This window comes from Phanerochaete carnosa, assembly GCF_000300595.1.
Source record: "Phanerochaete carnosa HHB-10118-sp unplaced genomic scaffold PHACAscaffold_2, whole genome shotgun sequence".
Taxonomy (NCBI): domain Eukaryota; kingdom Fungi; phylum Basidiomycota; class Agaricomycetes; order Polyporales; family Phanerochaetaceae; genus Phanerochaete; species Phanerochaete carnosa.
The window spans coordinates 2810902-2830403 of NW_006767629.1; the positions used below are offsets into that span (position 1 = coordinate 2810902).

Here is a 19502-nt window from a genome sequence, read left to right on the forward strand (position 1 = left end):
TAGCGGCGAAGGGTAATCAGCAAAGCATATCAAAGCGACGAAACACACAAGGTATAACAAGGTGAGAGATTAGGGTCTCCATGCGGGTGGCCTGGAAGTGTGTGATATGCTCCTCGGCCGTAGCAGCTTTGTGGGGGTATCGGCTCGTAGGAGTGGTGAATCGCGATCGGCCCGCCTGATGAACTCTATTGGTTGCAGCGGCGACCCCGGAGAGGAGCTCTTCAGGGATTTTGGGCTTGCTCTGGGAGGAGTAGATAGTGCAAACGAGGGTATGGGGTTTTTCGGCTCTGGCGTCTGAGGGTGCGACGGTGGTGTGCTGAGTACTTCTTGAATCGACTGCTGCTGCAGGATGGTGGAGCTAATCCACTTCTCCTCAGTAGAACCTCGTCGGGGAGAATCAGGTACAAGTCGGAATGCATCAGCGAAGTGTTCTCTGATAAATCTAGACCGGGCATTAGAATCCGTCTGGATATATTCTCTGATAAAAGCGCGTACTTGGAAAGTTCGGCCCACCCACCACCAACGCGAACCATGACGGTCTGGGACCGTAGAATCCTGCAAAAACATAGCTTAGGGTCCTCATCTCCGATCCAGTATTTTCCACTTTGGTCTTTCCAGGTGTCAGCCACAACCTCCACGTTGATACTGACCGGCAAATTGTTGACCACATCCCCTAACGCGACGTCGAGCTTGTTCTTCGGGTTTGCTACATAGGGCTTCTTTTCTTTGACAGGGGGCGTCGGGCCAGACGGAGAATTCGGTACATGAGGGAAGGAATGTCGCGGGGCGCGAGACCACGAGGACTTCGTGGTAGATCCTACGGATGAGCGAGACATGCTGAGGCTAGATCGTGAACGGGACATTTCCGAGAGCGCAGGTGAGGCAGTTCTCCTCGGCATACTCTGATTCGTCCCTGATCGTGGACGTGGCATGATGGATGGTGGATTCGATGGGAGCGTGAAGGTGCTGCGTTGTTTCTCAGCGGTAGTCGGGTCATCCGACGCGATACTAGAGGACCGTTGGCGTGAGGCAAAAGTGGAAGTATACAGTCTTGACGTCGGATTGATAATGGTTATTGGTATAGGTCCGGAGACAGACCGGGAAGTGGACGTTCCAGAGGCCCTGCTGGACGACCTGCTATGGGTGCTACCAGTGGAAGTACCAGATATGGATCGTCCAGCCTTCGGAAGTGGTGGCGCGAGGAACTTCGGAGTAGAAGTAGACATAGAGTGCCGTCCGGCGGAAGGGCGCTTAGGGGGCCCTGGCACGGGATTGGGAGTTGCCGCGTTCCTACTGGTACGACCGTTGCCAACTGCACTGGGGGGCCGGGACTTTGGCTCTGCCAGACGATCCATTGCCATAGCACGAAGCTCGTCCCAGGTCTGAGATATCCGTTCCCTCTCAGTTATAGCTCGAGCGTCTCCAGAAAGCTCGGATCCCCGAGAGATCGCGTCGTCAACCAGTGTCTGGGTGAACGAGAGGCGTGCCAACATTTGATCCTCCGGAGCCAGATTTGTGTCTGAGTTATGAGATGATGACAATGGCCCTGTCGGCGGAGCGGGGAAGCTATCGACATGCTCCAGGAGATCGCTTAGGGCGTCGTCGCACCGTCGAACAGAGGCTGCAAGGCCCGCTAACTGATGGATTCTGCGGAGGAGGTCGGAGGCCACCAGGATTTCAGATCGCAAGGACTGCAGATTTGCTTCGACCGCAGCTGATCCAGGCACAGACTCCGGCAGAGTGTTGGCGTCGTCGAGCAAAGCCGTGACACTTCTTTCCAGCTTACTAGCTTCTTCCTCGGTAGGGAGCGAGATTGCTCCTCGGCCGTCAGGCTGACCGACCTCGCTGATATTGATCGCACGCAGCTGTTGCCTCAGACTCGTGACGAGGCTACGCAAATCGGAAAACTCCGTCGCCAACGTCGATCCCGCATTCGGCAAACCGTCCATTCCAAACACATCTGAAGAACGTGCATATAAGCGAGGGCTGGCTAAGGAGTCGTGTACAAGCGCACCTTCATCGAGCGATGGCACCCGTGGTTCCGCGATTCGACGACGCTCTGCCTCTGCAGCTTCCACTGCCAGCCGCTCGTGTTCTCGCGCCGCGTCCTCCAGGCGTAATCGCTTTTCCTCTGCCGCTTGCGTTCGAGCCTGCTCTTCGGCAATTCGTCTCTCAGCTTCCAAGCGTTCCTGCTCGGCTCTCGCTTTTGCTTCAAGTCTCAAACTCTCGGCTTCCTCTCTCGCCCGTTCCTCAGCAAGACGTACTTGTTCCCGACGTCTCAGGTCGGTGATGCGCTCTGAAAGAATTTCCACGCTCTCCTTCCAAGACCCTGCTCGCTGCTGTGCTTCCTCGCCTGCTCTCTTCCGCGATAATACCAACGCGTTTCCAGAAGCATGGTCAAGGCCGGTCAAACCAGCGTCCAGCTGGGAAACAAGGTCGCGCAAAGAGATGGAGATCGAAGTGATGTCTGGCCTGTGTGTCTCAGAGATTTTGTCGAGCTGTTCTGATAAAGCTGCGAGCTTGTCGTATGATAAGCCCATCTCTGGTGCCTCATTAACGGACTGCTGCAGAGTCTTAGTGTTGTCGGAAGCGTGGCGCAGGCTCGTGGATAAAGACGACACCTGAAGGTCGATTCTTCGCGCAACCTCGCAGACCTTAAAGTGATTGATCGCTTGCGATAGACCCTCGACACCGCCCGCAAGCAGAATGCTGTACCGGTTGCAGTCGGCGCGAACAGTTCGGTCCAGCGCCAGGAGATCAATAGGCAGGCCTGCGAACGCTGCTTGGCGGACAAGGTCAAGACTCAACCCAGAGGACACAGAGAAGTGCTTCTGGTGGGGTGGAATAGACTGAACTGCAATTGCCTTGTCGGAAGTTGAGACGAAAGGTATGCGGTGTGGTAGTGAATCCTGAACGGATTGTGCATCTGATCGAAGTTGAGAGGCGTCTGGGTAAAGAGCGGTCAAGACGGCCTTGCCCCCATCTCCGTCGAGAGCCCCGGTGAGCAGTCTTTCGGCTTCACTTTCGCAGCGTGCTTTGAACTCTTCCATGCGAACTTGTAGGATGTTGGTCTCGTCGCGAACTGCCATCATCTCTGAGGACTGTTTCTGTATGGCGGTCGAGGCGACAGCCATGCGTCGCGCGTCTTCGAGGGCTGTCCCTAGCCCCGAAGCGCAGTTATACAGATATTCTCGCAGAGGAGGTCCTAGAGACGACCCGACGACGCCCAAAGGTGACATGACGTCGTCGCCCAGCATGGACGCTAGCTGATCAAGACTCTCAGATACCTCTGGGGGTGTAGGATCGGCGCTGGGCAATACCGAGGCCGGACTCTCAGGTGTGAGAAGCGCAGCATCGTCCTCGGTGTCCGACTCCCAGGCATGTCGCTTGATTGACTCTGCGATGTCCTCTCGAAGGTTGTTGAGTCGATCGAAGATAGTTGCCATCGTTGTCCATACCCGCTGTACACGGCCCAGGGCGTCCACTTGAGCGAGAGTCGCATCGCGAGCAGCAACTGCGGAGTTGCGCGCAGCCACAAGCTCATCAACTGTATCAGTCGATTCCTCCCTGAAATCCTCGTTGATGTTGGGGAAGCGCAGAGCCGACAACGCCCTCTCGGCTTCTAGCAGAAGATCGCCAGACTCCGCCTCGAGCTCGTTGACACGTTCGACAACGTCAGGTAGACGAGCCAGGAAACCAGCGTGGCTAGGCTTCTGCAGGCAAGTCTCATTATCTAGACTGGGCGGTAGGCCGTCTTGCTCTCTAGAATCTACTCCCTTCGTTAGGCGAGCGATCAACGACTGGAACTCGGATGTACGGGTGGACGCAGATCTGCACAGCGAATTGACTTTCTTGACGGCTTCGGACATGACATGGTAATCTTTTGCCACCGTGTCAGCTTCCTTGACATGATACTGGGCGGTCTCTATCTCTTCTCCAAGCACCCTGGCTATCTCGAAGTTAGCGGCTTCCTGGTCCAGGAATAGTGGGTGCTTTGGTCGAGGGAAAGGACTACTGAGATTAGCCGGATTGCCTCGCATCTCAAGGCGCTTTACGAGAGCGGCCAAGCGACCAGCAAAGAGAACATCCTGACGACCGACAGGATGTCGGAGCTTCGCCATCTCTATCTCTTCCAGCAGGGTCTGTGCGGCGTTCTTGTCCTTAAGCGTCTCGACGTAGATATCGTCCGCCCTGCAAACACATAAGTTACACGTTTCACGCCATGTTGAACACGGAACGCACTTCTTCCACTGTGATACTACATGCATTACGAACTTGCCAACGCCCTCCATCTCGTTGATGCCCTTGTTCTCCAGTCTGTCCTGTTCGTCCAAGAGCTCGTCCGGTACGGGCCTTCGACTCTCGCCTATGAGCTTGTCCAGCGCTTTACCAGCGGCAGCAATTTTGGAATGACGTAGAGACGAGACGCGGCTAGCAAACAAGGCCGCGTCTCGAGATAGTATCTCGGCGATTCTGAAGCGTTCGTGACGAGAGAGGCCAAGGGTGGGGGCAATAGTGTCTGAGGTTGCCGAGGCCAGAGATACCACAGAGCCGCGCCGACGTACTGCCGGCTGGGGAAGCGGAAGCATGAGTCTTTCATTCGCCGGAGCAACGGGGGATTCCAGTTCATCTTGCTCGTCGCGCTCGTAGACACATGGGGTCCACCTTGCGCGCGTTTCCAGGAACTGCTGCAGCTCAGCAGTGAGACTCTGAACTTCCGTCCACGCAGCCCTCCGCTTCTCTTCCCACGTTAGCCTGACACCAAGTAGCTCTAGATTGTCTGAGCGGTCTCGGAGTAGATGTATCAGTTTATCGAGAGCATAGATCGTTGTTAGCGTAAGTTCTATCAGGTCTGTGTCCACTGGCGAGAGGTTTCTGGAGGCGGCCGCTTTGAGGTCGGACGCGCTTTGAGCGTATACAACAAAGTGAGCTCGAAGCACACCCACCTTTAGTAAATTTCTTCAGCTTCTGTAGCTCTCCGCGATCAAATATCTCTGTCTCCTTCTCAATTCGGTCATGTTCTTCGAGCCAATCTTGTAGTTGCTCCCGGGTAGGTAGGCCGGGCACCTCCAGGGCAGACTCACGGATGGCATCGAGCCCAACGAAGACCTGTATCGGAGGCAATTGCTCCAAGAACTGACTGCGTCATGGTAGGAAATGTCTGACAGTGCAATGCCTATACTGCACCTGGGTCTTCTCTTCAATCCACGCCTTCCGCTCGCTGAAAGCCTGCAGCTCTATGACCTCGTACCATTCCAAAGTTTCCTCCTGTCCGGGAGTCCGAGGGCTCTTGGGGACAGTATCTGAGGACACATTTGCTCCATTCTGCATGTCCGCGCCAGGCGGTACGCGCAGCAGGTCCGGTAAAGTAGCGTCGGAGGTGCGAATCTCGAGTAGCAAGTTGCCAAGCGACGATGTGTGTTCTGTCGACATCTAGAGAGATATGCCAGTAGCTTAAGAAAACCAAAATACGATCAGAATAATAGATAAGTCTTTGTGCATGGCGGGGGTGTGGGTGACTAGGGCTGTCGTTGTCCGTAAACACAACGAGGTCGAAACGCGGTGTCTGGCGGCAACTGCCTCCTGGCCACGCTACTTGCCGGGATTAATTTAACAAGCGCCATGGTGACTCGTGAGGCGCTTGATTGGTTGACCGGCGACCTAACGTGTACACACAACATACTCCGATTCGACGGTATCTAAAGTTATACAGGATGCAAGAGACAGGTGTACAGAACTCCAGATACGGAGAACAGGGTTACATAACGACTGATTACATCTGAAGAACGAAGTGCAGCATGATGATAAAATATCTTGTCCGTGACTTACTACAGTTCGAGCCAAGCTGGATGCAATCGGGAACTAAACGGGTATCACTCTGCCCAGAGGACGTGCCGTTCTGAGCTGTCCATCCACAGCCGCAAATCCTCGTCAGTCTCGATGTAGAAGTCGTTGTTCATGTCGTCTCGGTACCGCAGGCTCGGTGATCGTCCCAAGCGCGCCTGCACCTTGTCCGACAATTGTGCATACGTGACTCGAGGATGGACGCGGATGGCAACCGTCTCATCCTTGTCATAGATCTTAATTTTGACGAACGCGGCCTGCGGCACTGACGCTGATATCGAAGGAGTGTTCGCCCGCGAACGACTCGACGCGGATGCGGCGATTGATGGCGTGTGAGAGGAACGGACAGGAGATGGGTTCTGAGAGGAAGCCAGCGAGGTGCGCGAGTGACTATTTGCACGGTATGGATCAATCTCCAGAGAGGAGTGGCTTCGTCTGGTGTCGGGCAAGTCAATTCGCGAGCTGGACCGTGAGTGTATCATCGAGGTGCTGTTCAATGGATGCTTGTTTGAGATCGACGCGTTTGAGCCAGCTCTGTCGCGCGTGGCCGGGTACTTCTTCGAGATATACTCGAGGTTGCCACCATCGTAACTCCTCCCGAGCGTGTCGTTCTCTTCGTACCCAGAGTCCGGGCCGTTGGACATGCGCATACGGGAAAACCGTTCTTCGACACCGTAGTGGGAGTGATGCGCGTCGAGGCGCTCGCTGGGAGGAGGTAATGCCTCGATCTCGTCGTATTGCGGTACGGAGTCTTGACTAGCGTCTCCGGGCTTCAACGCAAGGAATTCCCGGATCAGCCGATGCTCCAGAATATGTCTCGCGGAGAAACGTAGTGTAGCCAGGAGACGTAGGTACTCGTCAAGCTCCTGCAGGCGAGTCGCGGTTATCTCGGCATCGACATGAGGAACAGGACCGGGCATGTAAGGCAATATGCGATCTGACCCATCACGCCCCGCCTCTGGGGGGAAGGCGTCCAGTAGTTGTACCTGGAAGTCGTAAAAGTCATTGTACGACCTGAAGAGAACGAGCTGCTTGGCGGGCGGCAAGGTGTCTTGTCCATACGGTTGGTACAGGGCATGTACGCGGAACCAATATTCATCGGTCTCGTAATGGAAAGACTTAACCTCAGCTGAGATGAGGACGCCCTCAGGAAGCAGTTCTTGATGGGAGGAATGCGCAAGGATGGGAGAATGTTGGTGGTATGAATGATGCTGTACGGGCGTTGGCCCCTGCACATCGAACGATGGCTCCTTTCCCGACGCGAGCCTCTTGCCCGCTGAAGCAAAGGAACTTGTTAGCGGGGCGGCATCGTCCAGGACGCCGAGGGATATGCTGTTCGCCTTATAAGCCATAATCTGGCGTTTCCACTCCTCCACGGGAGGCAAAGCCCCTCCATCGATAAGTGAATTAATGTCCTGCACTGCCTGTCTTGTCGTTGGATCACGAATCTCAACGAAAGACACGGGGATGAGACCGGGACGGCCGAGTTTCCCTATCGGTTTTGCAACGAACCACTCGCGATTTGACTGTGCTACCACGGTGATCGCGTCCCCTGCTTTGGCTTCTAGTTCATCTGCACGTTCCGCAGCGAAATCGTGGAGGACGACGGCGTAAAAGGTTTGGCTCTTGGATGATGTAGGGCTGTTTGGGCGATTGGCGGAAGATATCGCGGGTGTCTTCGGTCTGTTCTATATGGTCAAACGGTCTGGTCGTGAGAGAGACAGGTAGACACAATCACGTACGTGGGTGCGCCCTTCTGAAATTCTTCGAACATCGCAACCGGGACAAGGCCCCTAGCTCCGGTCGCCGGGTTGTGGGCTTCGTACCACTCGCCGCCGCTGACCTCGTTGGCGACGTGAAAGAAGTCTCCCTTCTCAAAAGAGAGCTCCTGTGGTGCAGATGCTTTGTGCGTCTGGAGTGCTCGTATGACCTTCTTCGGTGGCTGAATCGCAGTGAGCGGTTTCGAGAGAGACGAGGGCAGGGGGCTAGATATGTGCTGCTCTTTGTGGCCGTTACTAGAAAGTGACTTGCGGAGGCTCTTCATGGTGGTGGTATGCAACTAGACAGAATATACAAGTAGATTGTCGTAAGAAGGCGTGAGGGGGCGTCGCAGGCCAGGAGTGAGGGTGAATGTATGCCTCAACCTGGGTCGAATGTCCGCCTAGATAAAGCGCTTATTGATATTCCCACGGACCAAAACAATACGAGAGTGAACAGCTGCTCTCGAGACGATCAAATTGAAAAGCACCCAGAAACCGGTGGGTCTTCTTCCCCATGACGGTTTCACATCCGTGTATCGCATTCTATACATCGGCTCACCCTCGGATCGCTTGGACGGCGGCGCTGTGATCCCACCACGCCTTCCACAGACGCCCGGCTTTAGCTCTATGGGCGCTTGGTCAAATGTGATGAACGGCAAATAGCAGCAAACAGTCCTGCCACAGTACGTTACTACGCGTCTAATGGCATCTCTCCTGTGTGAATAGCACTTCTCCTTACCCGGCGTCCAGCATGGCGGCCAGAAAGCTACAGAGTGCGCCCTATCTGTCATCAGTTCCCCTAAGTGCTGAGGTATATGTTCGACCGTAGCGGAGATCGACCGGACACTCAAGAAGGTCTCGGAGGGCGTCGAGCTCTTCGAGAGCATATATGACAAGATGCAAGCGTCCACTAACCAGACGCAGAAGGAGAAGCTCGAGACAGACCTCAAAACGCAAATTAAGAAGCTGCAGAGGTTGCGGGACCAGATCAAGACCTGGGTTGCGAGTAATGACATCAAAGACAAGACCGTCCTGCTCGAGAACCGCAGGCTAATCGAGACGGTACGTCGCCCTACTTTCCGCGGAAAGCACGACCGTTCTTCGCAAGTGATTTCCCCCACGCATCAGGACACGGACGTAGAAGTCGTGCTTTCTTGGACGTGCTTGTGCAGGGCTAATGTCTACCTCGTTCACCTTTCACAATGTTACAGCAAATGGAGAAGTTCAAGGCCTGCGAGAAGGAGATGAAGACCAAGGCGTTCTCTAAAGAGGGCCTCATCCAATCTGCCAAACTGGATCCGAGACAGCAGGAGAAGATGGAGACAACGCACTGGCTTCAGCAACAAGTTGAAGAGCTTCTGCTGCAGGTGGAAACAGCGGAAGCGGAGATTGAGACTCTCCAGGGCGGTGCGAAAAAGAAGAACCGTGGTGGGGCTACTGCAGAACGGCTTGAGCAGCTGGAGAGACTCAACGAGCGAAGAAAATGGCATATCAGCCGTCTCGAGCTTATTCTCCGGTTACTCGACAATGGAACTATGCCGACGGACAAGGTCAACGCACTGAAAGAGGACGTGTCATATTTCGTCGAGAGCAATACCGTTCGTCTCTATCTAAATTTATCTACCAGGATTTGCTGGACCGCTGAGTGACCCTGGTGCAGGAAGAAGACTTCGACGAGGATGAGGGCATATACGATGAGCTCAACCTTGACGAAGAGGAGGAGAAGTTTGGGCTTGTCAATGATGACCACAATAACGACAGTGACGAGTCGGAAGATGCCAGCGAAGGTGAGAGGCTGTTCTTATGGCATGAGCCTTTGTCTAATACTCGTAACATAGACTTACCTCCGCGAACACCGTCGAAGAAGCAGCAACATGATGAGGAGAGTGTCACAAGTAGTAAACGAGACGGCAGCCCAGTCCTCAAGAAAGCGACAACAACACTGCAAATGAGGAGTATGCCTTACGTCCCCGAGTTTCTTTTCGTACAGCTGACATTCTCTCTATAGAGCCCTCAATAGCATCAGAAAGTAGGTTTCGCAAGACATCATGGAGAAATATCTCACTCGATTCATTCGCTAGCAGCGAAACCTCCACCGCCACCAAATTTCGAGCAGAAACCGATGGCGAGCATATTGAAGGCGGGCCTGAACGAGAGCAAGGCACAAACACGGCCACTTCCAGTGAAATACTCCGCGGCAGCCGCAGCGGGTGTCGGCTCGTCAGCCTCAACGCAACAATCACATCCTCCACCACAGACACCGGTAGCTAGCTCAACGGCATCAACGACACAGCCGGCTACGCCCACGGCATTGTCAATATCTACCGCCATATCGACGACAACGGATGTAACGGCAACGACAGCTTCGCCAAGCTTAACACATCCATCGTTAACGAGCCCGGTCATATCTTCGGCAGCCTCAATATCTGCGATTCCTGTAGATGATTCGCCGTATGACTCACCTGCGCTTTCGGAGGCGGTCCCAGTGACAACATCATCGCCACAGCATACGCGACCGGGCACGTTCATAGAGCACACTATTTTTGGGGGGAGAATACTGATCCATCTATCTACGAACAGATGATTCTTTGCCAATAGCAGATCTTTCGCCAAACACGATGGTAAGCAATGAAATGAACTCGATTCGGTTGATCGATAATGAAAACCTATATCTCCCGCAGCAACCTGCAGACTTGCAGCAGTCATCAACAAATGGCACGAGCCAACAAGCAGCAGTGTCCCAAACACCCGGTCCGTCACCCCTACCGACACAACCGCCACAGTACCCTCCTTCTCAGCCATCAGGTGGCATACCCAACGGCTCGTCACCAACAGCAGCGGGCCCGACGCAGACGCAACAAGCTATGCCTCAGTATCCGCCTGGCGTGGACCAGCCCCCACCGGGCATGATTGGCGCCCCTCAGCAGCAAGGCACGCGGCCGTCGAGTGCTGCAGCACAGCAGATACTCCCTCAACAACAGATGCGGTCGAACGCATTCCCTGGCTCTTTATCCGACCTAGTTACATCATTCGAGAACGTCAAGCAGAAGGGTGAGTGATACTTCGTGGCGTACAATCTCGCTATTGACAAATGTCTCGTACAGCGCCGCACCGGATGTCTGACCTCAACCATGTGCACAAACTGTTGGAGGGTAGTTACTCAAGTATGCCACAGCCGCAAGATACCGAGAAGTATGACATCGTTGTTCAAAGCTGTTCGACGGATTCTAACTGATTTTTACCGTTTTAGGCCCAAGTACTACGTGCCTCGGAACCCATTCCAGACGCCGTCGTACTACCCTCAGCAGCCAAACCCCATCCTTAGCACGCCCGGTATCTTCTCTCAGCTCGACGTTGAGACGCTATTCTACGTATTTTACTTCCATCCGGGCACGTACCCACAGTGAGGCATTTCGCATCTTCATTCTGGAAGCGAATATTGACAGGTACCCCTCAGGTATCTTGCGGCTAAGGAGCTGAAGAGGCAATCATGGCGCTTCCACGTCAAGTATCTGACATGGTTCCAGCGTCACTCCGAACCTCAGGCGATCACAGAAGAGTACGAGCAAGGAGTGTACGTCTACTTCGACTGGGAAGGTTCGTGGTGCCAGAGGAAGAAGAGCGACTTCCGTTTCGAGTACCGATATCTTTCTGAGGACTAAGCAGTCCGACCACTCATTTCTCTTCTTGACAATTATTCCTCGAACTTTCTTTTTCTTATTGTAAGCTAACACGTATCAATCGTTCATCGTCCTTTTTCTTTATCCTGTCTGCTGCGCAGTAGTTGAGTACCTCAATGAAACTTATTACCTGCACCAACGCTGAGTCATGAGAAAGCAAAAGCAGCCGATAGCAGAATTTTTAAGTTCAAGGAAACCCGAGTATATTAGCAGGTCAGTAGGATGTATAGAAACTCTAGGCTTCTAGAGTCTATTCAAGGGTGACAACAGCACCGAGGTCAACGAAGGTCTTTTTCATCTTCTCAGCGTCTTCCTTGTTGAGGCCCTCCTTCAAGACTTTTGGTAGCGACTCAACGAACTTCTTGGCCTGCAGAAGAAGTGCTTAGTTCAACGTACAAAGTCATGGTGGAATAGCCTCGTACGTCAATGAGGGTAAGGTTGGGGATCATGGCTTTGACCTCCCGAATGATCTTAGGCTTCGCAGAAGCGTCAAAGGACTCTAGCTTGACGTCGAACATCGTCTTTTCCTTGGGTTTCTCCTCGACGGGGGCCTCCTCAGCGGCAGCGGCAGCCGATGCAGCCGCTGCTGGTGCGGCCGCGGGCATGGCAATCTCCTGAATGTTGAGTCGTGACTGTTAAGATACACAGTCAGCACGACAATTGCCACAGCGGCTGACAACCTTCGACCGACCTTAAGCAGCGTCACGAGGTCGGCAGCCTGGAGGAGAGTGAGGCCGGAAATGTCGTCGACGATCTTCGTAATTTTGGGGTCAGACGACGTTGTGGGTGGTAATGTTGTCGAGGTGGATGCCTCTGCGGTAGCAGTGGCGAGCCACCTTCTTGACGAGCCAGCGAGAGGCCTGGAGTGAACCCATGAGTTCAACGCGTCCACGAGAAGATGAAATATCACGTACCGGCTCACCCGGCAAGCCCGAGACGCCGCGCGCAAAGGAAATGAACACCGGCTCTGCGAGCGAAGGAAGTATTGAGCGAAATGACAAGAGGCTGGAGGACACAGGACTGACCGCCATAGTTGACCGTAATATGAACGGTCGCGGCAGTTGGCGGAGGAGGGTCTCAAAATGTGGTCTTGTTTGGTTCCATGGCCGAATCCGGAATGGAAGCGCCTCGGACCAACGAGTGTCCAGTCGCGCAACCGTAAGTGTGGTCAATCGCGCTGCACGCGCACGACAGCGCGGTCCGGCAACGCGCAGAGTCTACTAATCTACACGTGAGAGAGCTTACATGCTTCCGTAGAGCCTGTTTTCCGCGAGCGAAACGAGTAAGGGGCTCCAGAGGGACTCCTTCACTCTCCTTACCTTTTCTTCCTTCTCTCGCCCTGGCTGACCGTACTTCGCCGCGGCAGAGGCTGAAGCCTATATTTGTCGTCCTTGTCGTCTTGAAGATGTTCTTGCTGCAAAAGATCTCAGACATGCAGTTTCTGGTTTCTAACAGATGCAAAATAGCAGCGAATAATCTAGAGGGGCGAGCGAGCCAATTAGGGGAGCTCTAGTATGGCCGCCACCTAACAGATTGGAAGGGGGAGTTGCATCCAGGTGAGCACTAAGTTCGCTGCCGAAGGAAATTAGCCAAGACAGCAGAACAGAGTGTCCGAGCTCTGAACTCAAGTCTCTCATCATTTCACAGATTCTTAACAGTATCATCTGTTCGAAACACACAACCTCAGAGGGTAGCGGGACTGGCCGCACCCTGTGATCAGAGGTATCCGAGAACAGAGAGCCCTGCGTGGTGGTGCAAGAAAACTTTCGTGATGGAACGACCGGGCAGGTAGCTCGGTCTACGCTGAACCTTCCGATGTCTTACGACGGAGCTCCAGGGAACTCCATGTAGTCGGTGATACTGCAAATCAAAGGGTCTCGACCGCCGATTATGTTTTGATTATGTGCCGAGGTGCCTGTCACTCTATTCCTTTCCGAGGAGGCAAGCTGAGCATAAAAAGAGGCCCATCGCCAGTGTGTGTGTATCCTGCCGGCTAACTTCTTATCCCGTCTCGTCTTCCCCTTCTTCGTCACTCCCGTCTGCGCCATCTCAGATATCCTACGCTATGATTATCCCCGCTGAACAGTTGAGCAACCAGTCCTTCGACTACATCATCGTTGGCAAGTGTGTCGCCTGCGTCCGTCGACATAATGTTGAGATGTCTCTGCACAGGCGGCGGAGTACGTCATCCCATGTTGTGTACGCACTCTAGGTGCTTACACTCCCGCGTCGGCGACAGACCGCTGGTCTTACGCTTGCCGCCCGCCTAGCCGAAGAGCCTAATGTGAAGGTCCTCGTCTTGGAAGCCGGTCAGGCAAACATCGACGATCCCCAGCTGCGTATGTCCCAGTGCTCGCCTCGGTGACTGTGTGTCTTACGAGGTGCATACATCCAGTGCGCCCGGCTATCTACGGTGTCCATCTCGGAAATGACTCCTACTCTTGGGACCACAAGACGGTATGTCATTTTCCTTCTCATCAAATCGTCAACTAAGTCTCTGCTCGTTAGATCAAGCAAAAGCACGTCGATGGCAGGGAATCTAGCTGGCATCGGTATGTTCTTTCCAGCTACGAATAGCTATATGGCGTTTAATGCCAGCGCAGCGGCAAGGGTCTTGGTGGGTCTTCCAGCATCAATTTCCTGTGCTACACCAAGCCCCGGCTCGCGACATCGATGGTATGTGGCACATCATGACCGCATTACGCAGATCACAATACAGGGATTTACAGACTTTGAGCGCCTTGGGAACCTTGGTTGGAACTGGAAGAATCTCGAGCAGTACTTCCAGCGCTTCGAAGGGTATGTCTGCGCAGTTCCTCTTGAAATGGCTAGATCTCACATCGCCCGAGTTAAAGATTCTCCGAGCCGACAGAAGAATACAAGAAGCGAACTGGCGTTAAGACAGAGACTTGGAACGTTGGTCGACAAGGTACGAATGCTCGTTCGTGATCTGATTTATCCCCTCACCTCAATCGCCATGCATGCATGCGTTAGGTCCGCTCAAGATTTCCTTCCCCGCGTCCATCTCCGAAGCCGAAGTCAGGATACAACAGGTGCGGGTCATCGTCTCTCTTTTTCTCTTCTCCTTTTCTTGCTTACAGAGTTGCATCTCTTAGGCCTTCCTGAACAATAATCTGCCGCGTTCCACACAGCCGGCAAGCTTATCTGTGTCTCGCATATCTTGCTGATTGCTCACTCGGCATTCTATCTAGCTCGGTGGAGACGTAAGTCGTTACGAAATTTATCGGAGCACATATATTGACCTCCCGGCCAGCCCAAGGGTGTCACTTCCTTCCGAACAACTATGATCCCCAGAACCACAAGCGGACTTACGCTACGAACGTGAGTAGCTATTTCCTATGAGTCAAACGACTTGTCCAAACGACTAAACGACTTCCAGGCTTTCTACCTTCCGTACAAGGATCGCCCGAACTACAAAGTTGCAGTCGGGGCCCATGTCAACCGTGTACTGACGGAAAACACTCGCAATAGCTCGTGGTCTGCTACCGGCGTTGAGTTCTTCGACGAAGCAAGTGGCAAGGTCCGGACTGTGAACGCGACGAAGGAGGTGATCCTCAGCGCGGGGTATGTGCTTTTCGCAACCTACTCGGAAATTTACGAACGCTCCTTTTCAGTACTCTAAAGACGCCGCAGCTGCTGGAGCTTTCAGGTTTCGGCAGGAAGGATGTGCTTGAGAAGATTGACGTCCCATTGAAGGTTGAGCTCCCTGGTGTCGGAGAGAACGTCCAGGATCACATTTTCCTCGGTATAAGCTGGGGTATGTCTCTTTTAGCACATGAACGAAGTCACCTCTCGCTGATAGTCTCATGTAGAACTCAAAGACGACGTTCCATTCGACACACTCGATCTTCTCCGCGATCCTGCCGTTGCCGCTAAGCATCTCGAGCTCCAGTAAGCTTTTATCCAATTGCATGCACGGATTTGCTGAAGTCGGTTCTTTCTGTGCAGTGAATCTGGATCGGGCTTGCATACGATTGGCGTCATCGGCTTCGCATGGAACAGCTTCGATATGTTCGCACCGCAGGACAAGCAGGCCGATATATACGACAAGATGAAGGACGCTGTCGCAAAGATCGACGACAAGGCACATCCTGGATTGCGGGAGCAGTTCGAGGTTGCGATGGAGCGGTTCGAGCCCGGCAAGGCTGGCAGCCCCGGATGCGAATTCATCAGCTTCCCCGGCTTCATGAGTGGGCCCAGTAAGTTGTCCCAAAATTAGCCCGAACGATACTGAAAGCGTTATGAAGATACGCCTGAGCCCGGCAAGCGATATGCCAGCATTCTCGTCGCTATGAATCACGGCTTCTCGCGTGGGACTATCGTGAGTGCAAGACCCTCATGAAGCGAGGCGTCGTATGCTGATCGTGCGCTCCCAGCACTCGACGTCTTCTGACCCGCGCAAGGATCCGGAGATAGACGCACACTACTTCGAGCAAAGCTTCGGCGTGTAGTATTTCCCTAGGTTTTATTGACGATTTTTGAAATGGCTGTGTCAAAGATCTCAACATCCACATTGAGATGCTGAGGTTTGCGCGCAAGGTGGCGAACACATCGCCAATGAAGGAGATGGTCGTCAAGGAGGTCAATCCTGGCCTCGAGATCCAGACTGACGAGCAATGGGGAGGTATGGCCATCTGTTTCCGCGCGAAAGACGAAGGCAGTGCTGACGAGATGGCTGTAGATTGGCTGAAAAAGACGTTCAGCACTACTTGGCGTGCGTACTATAGGCCTATACATGGATCGACGAGGGGCTAACTTCGGTACTGCAGACACCGCTGGCTCATGTTCGATGATGCCGAGAGAGAAGAACGGCGTCGTTGATACCAACCTCAAGGTCTACGGCACGAGCAACCTCCGTGTCGTCGACCTGTCTATCATCCCGCTGCACTTTGCCTCGCATTCGCAATCGACCGTATACGCCATTGCAGAGAAGGGTGCGCGCCACATGCGTCACAGTCATCGTGCGGATACTGACGAGCCGCCACCTAGCTGCTGATATCATCAAGGCTGCAGCCTAGACTGTCGTAGTTCTGCAAGAGTTCTCAGTCGTGCTATGTAAGGCGTGGGGTGGAATGTATGTATAATTCGGGTCAAGTATGTACCGTGGATCCCGACGAGCATCTTGCCGCGGCGCAGCGTTGTAAGATGCCTCGACCATCTACTAGCTCCTCGGATCGTCCTTTAACAGCCTCTCGTTGGATTCTGTTAATGCGCTCTCAAAAAATGCCACAACGATATGACCAAAAGCTCAGGCCACGGTCACAGGGCCTCTGAATAGGTCGAGGTTGAACTGGTGAGTGTATTTAAAGGCGCCCGAGTCGCGTCGGTGCCGCCAGTTCATCGCCTTACCGTGACCGTGACCGGCATTTTCGCTCAATATTTGGTCAATGCACGGGCTCATCCTGTCCTTGGGATGGATGCACAACACTGGAATTGGTCTTTTAACTACTCAATCGGGCTCAATCCCCCAATGCCTTCTTGCATGACTATCTTCTTGCGTGGGTTCGTTCAAATGCTGGCTGTGTGCAGGATCCGATACATCTCTTATATCAAAGTGCATAATAGCTCTGCATTCACCGTTCAACGAAGCTGATGGCGCCTTGGCGGCGTGGTTCATATGCATAGCCACTAAATACACTAAGTCCGACACCTGATACGCCATCAATGCAATCACAACACATGCTCGTTTTCACTACTTGAGAGGACCGATGGCAGCCGGCAGCGGGTCCAAATCATACTTTATCAATGCTCGAAGGTTAACGTTGTGAGTCGACCCATCACTCTTCAATGCGGATACGAATGAGTAACGACCAACGTGACCATCAATATTCCACTCACAATATACTTCAGTGGATACCCTATGTCAAAGGGCACTGCGCTTTCAATCTGCTTGATGTGGTCATCGGTAAGATCCAAATGAAGTGCCTCAATGTTGGATTCAAGCTGCTCAGGCTTGTTCCCACCGACCATAGGGAAGACGTAGGGCTGCTTGCGGAGATGGTACGCAATCGCAACTATCATCGCGATGTTAGTAAGCCCCTCCAAATTACGTTTGTTAGAGAAGCATACCTGTTCGAATGTCTGTGGTGCCCACTTCACTGGCAATACTCTCCAGGACACTAACAACCTTCTTCTCGTCCTCGCTCCTCTTCCACGACGGTGCGAACCCTTGGCGACCTTTGTGGCCACTCCGTTCACGCTCCTCCTCCTCAGCATCCGTCCGCAGACGACCACTACAGAACATGTTCCAGGGGGCGAAAGCCATGCCTGCGAGGCCTATGTCAGCCTTAACCGGTCGGCGATGCACAAGTGTAAATACCATCCATCCTGCAGAGGGGCAGGATATCACGCTCGACATCTCTCATGAGTACATTCCACTCTCCCTGGTAGATGACGAACTCCGGACGGCCATGGTCGCGGGAGTACTGGTTAGCCTTCGCGACTATGATCGCAGGTACGTTACTGGCGCCCTGGCGTCATTTCTTAGCTTTGCAACCCAAACATCGCCGACCACGTTGACCTACCAGATAAATGACCTTGCCCTGAGCGACCAGCGAGTGTAGACCGCCCATCATCTCCTCAACAGACGTAGAGTGGTCCCAGTAGTGGACATACAGGATGTCGATGTAACTGGTCCTTAGCTTCTTGAGACTGGCCTCAATGCTGACCATCATCGACTTGGCGCTATTGCCGACAAATGCAGGATGCTGCTTAATATTCGGATCACCTTGCCTCCATGCACCGCTGTACTGGATGTGGCGTCAGCCCTGCAGGTGGCTGCCTCCCACAGGCCTAGCTACCTTAGTTGCCAGGATTATTTGGTCGCGAATTCCCCTCGACTCCATCCATTCGCCAAGGATTTCTTCTGACTGGCCGCCCTGGCTGTACAGCGTAGGCCATCAGTTTGCGCATCAACGCCACAATGAAAGTACGTACTAGTTGTTGGCGGTGTCGATGAAGTTACCCCCTCCGTTGTAGTATGCATCAAGATATTTGAACGCTGCGTCCTTGTCACAGGAGCCCACAGCAGACCAGTTGGTCCCGAGACTCATAGTACCGAGCGAGATGGGCGAGACATACACACCCGCCTTGGGTGAGAGCCTGCGGTAGCGGCCCAGGAGGGTTGGGGGATCCGGGGCAGGAGCGAAAGACATTTTGTCTGATGGTGAGCTGCTGAAGTGAAGGTCTAATATACGAACTCCTGAGCCCGAGCCGAGCCGAGCCGAGCCGTGAGCTTGAGCCTGCCGTAGGGCAACTACCGTGGCGAACATCCGCCGAAATCCAGTGTCCGGAAGGTCGTCGTACGTCTGTGATTAACCATGGTCCAATCGGCCACGAGTGTTCCCTCCCGAGCAGTTTTGGAGTCACGCGGGTATCGAAGTGTTAACATTTTATCCAAACCTGAGGCCGACTCGGAGGCCTGAGCGCTGAGCCTCCGAGCCGGGCTCGGGCATGGCTTCACCTAACTGAGCTGAGTGTTTCAGGCTTTTTGGAGCTAGGCTTTGCGGGCCCGCGGACGTTGTGTAAGAGGTGCGTATGTATGGTGGATAGATAGCCATGGTTCAATGTCTCGGCACAGGGGACGATCGGCCGAGGTACCGGTGATGGCTGGTCACAGGGAGTGACTCAAACGATGGAGGGACACCGGACACTCGGACGATGAAACACGACACAGCGACATAGGAGAGATATCACGGTTCTTCGTCCGGTCATCAAGACCGCATAAGGCAAGAGAGGCTTCATCTGCGCAGTAGAACATCTCATAATGAATAAAACTAAAAAGTGCTAAGAAATTGCGATATGTAGCACCCCTTCCAAAAAAACTGGCTGTCTTGTACCTACCAAGAACGCACCCCGCGTGGCTCCAGGTGTGCTTGAGCAAAACGTGAGACAGCGGAAATATGCCAGATGCTAAGCGCCCTATGCATTATTCTACCGTAGCATTGCTCACAGCTACAGGAATGCTTTCAAGAGAAGAAACACCGTGACTGGAGAGGTGCTCAAGGACAACTCAGGATGAACTTCAGGGGAAGGCGATGGAGAAGTTAGTGGAGGGTCCGGGAGGACGACTCTGAGGCCGGCCGTATCACCTGGCCCAGTGACTCTACGTGAGTTCCCCATTTCGCTTCGCGCAAGGTGCCGTCTAATCGGTACCGCTCCGTCACGATATTATTATTATTATTAGCGAACAGCCCCA

At 53.6% G+C, this 19502-nt stretch overlaps 6 protein-coding genes across 6 annotated transcripts; 2 read left to right on the plus strand and 4 right to left on the minus strand.

The window, feature by feature from the left end:
• Positions 1 to 69: 69 nt before the first annotated feature.
• Positions 70 to 5331, minus strand: PHACADRAFT_88087 (uncharacterized protein; the record flags this gene model as incomplete). The annotated part of the gene is made up of 5 exons (XM_007392119.1): positions 70 to 442; positions 496 to 4191; positions 4243 to 4888; positions 4947 to 5136; positions 5188 to 5331. 5 exons carry the CDS (start codon positions 5329 to 5331, stop codon positions 70 to 72), a joined length of 5049 nt encoding a protein of 1682 aa, XP_007392181.1.
• Positions 5332 to 5727: 396 nt separating this feature from the next.
• On the minus strand, positions 5728 to 7939 carry PHACADRAFT_250242 (uncharacterized protein). Its single transcript, XM_007392120.1, has 2 exons — positions 7587 to 7939; positions 5728 to 7527 (listed from the first exon to the last, which is right to left on the minus strand). The coding sequence occupies exons 1-2, from the start codon at positions 7886 to 7888 to the stop codon at positions 5874 to 5876; spliced, it is 1956 nt and encodes a 651-aa protein (XP_007392182.1). The 5' UTR covers positions 7889 to 7939; the 3' UTR covers positions 5728 to 5873.
• Positions 7940 to 8359: 420 nt separating this feature from the next.
• PHACADRAFT_250243 (uncharacterized protein) lies at positions 8360 to 11407 on the plus strand. The gene is made up of 11 exons (XM_007392121.1): positions 8360 to 8666; positions 8816 to 9202; positions 9265 to 9391; positions 9443 to 9559; positions 9613 to 9633; positions 9686 to 10123; positions 10185 to 10225; positions 10286 to 10655; positions 10709 to 10796; positions 10855 to 11007; positions 11062 to 11407. Exons 1-11 carry the CDS (start codon positions 8502 to 8504, stop codon positions 11264 to 11266), a joined length of 2112 nt encoding a protein of 703 aa, XP_007392183.1. The 5' UTR covers positions 8360 to 8501; the 3' UTR covers positions 11267 to 11407.
• A 12-nt stretch (positions 11408 to 11419) lies between these two features.
• PHACADRAFT_181616 (uncharacterized protein) lies at positions 11420 to 12315 on the minus strand (the record flags this gene model as incomplete). Its single annotated transcript, XM_007392122.1, has 5 exons — positions 11420 to 11651; positions 11707 to 11916; positions 11976 to 12144; positions 12199 to 12251; positions 12310 to 12315. 5 exons carry the CDS (start codon positions 12313 to 12315, stop codon positions 11535 to 11537), a joined length of 555 nt encoding a protein of 184 aa, XP_007392184.1. The 3' UTR covers positions 11420 to 11534.
• A 1034-nt stretch (positions 12316 to 13349) lies between these two features.
• On the plus strand, positions 13350 to 16523 carry PHACADRAFT_250247 (uncharacterized protein; the record flags this gene model as incomplete). The annotated part of the gene is made up of 19 exons (XM_007392123.1): positions 13350 to 13421; positions 13524 to 13623; positions 13680 to 13741; positions 13793 to 13836; positions 13888 to 13960; positions 14004 to 14083; positions 14140 to 14213; positions 14279 to 14337; positions 14401 to 14425; positions 14559 to 14626; positions 14685 to 14869; positions 14920 to 15062; positions 15118 to 15196; positions 15254 to 15504; positions 15553 to 15626; positions 15682 to 15748; positions 15804 to 16019; positions 16075 to 16239; positions 16295 to 16523. The coding sequence occupies 19 exons, from the start codon at positions 13350 to 13352 to the stop codon at positions 16321 to 16323; spliced, it is 1866 nt and encodes a 621-aa protein (XP_007392185.1). The 3' UTR covers positions 16324 to 16523.
• Positions 16524 to 16997: 474 nt separating this feature from the next.
• Positions 16998 to 18459, minus strand: PHACADRAFT_192005 (uncharacterized protein; the record flags this gene model as incomplete). Its single annotated transcript, XM_007392124.1, has 7 exons — positions 16998 to 17087; positions 17144 to 17319; positions 17375 to 17572; positions 17625 to 17775; positions 17830 to 18054; positions 18106 to 18187; positions 18242 to 18459. 7 exons carry the CDS (start codon positions 18457 to 18459, stop codon positions 16998 to 17000), a joined length of 1140 nt encoding a protein of 379 aa, XP_007392186.1.
• Positions 18460 to 19502: the final 1043 nt, after the last annotated feature.

Bases quoted from the DNA above. Each gene is read 5' to 3' on its own strand.
- PHACADRAFT_250243 (XM_007392121.1), top strand. From the start codon at position 8,502: ATGCAAGCGTCCACTAACCAGACGCAGAAGGAGAAGCTCGAGACAGAC. The intron at 9,560-9,612 runs GTATGCCTTACG...TTCTCTCTATAG, and splicing joins AACAACACTGCAAATGAGGA to AGCCCTCAATAGCATCAGAA. The intron at 10,124-10,184 runs GCACGTTCATAG...ATCTACGAACAG, and splicing joins GCCACAGCATACGCGACCGG to ATGATTCTTTGCCAATAGCA.
- PHACADRAFT_250242 (XM_007392120.1), bottom strand. From the start codon at position 7,888: ATGAAGAGCCTCCGCAAGTCACTTTCTAGTAACGGCCACAAAGAGCAG. The intron at 7,528-7,586 runs GTACGTGATTGT...CATATAGAACAG, and splicing joins TTTCAGAAGGGCGCACCCAC to ACCGAAGACACCCGCGATAT.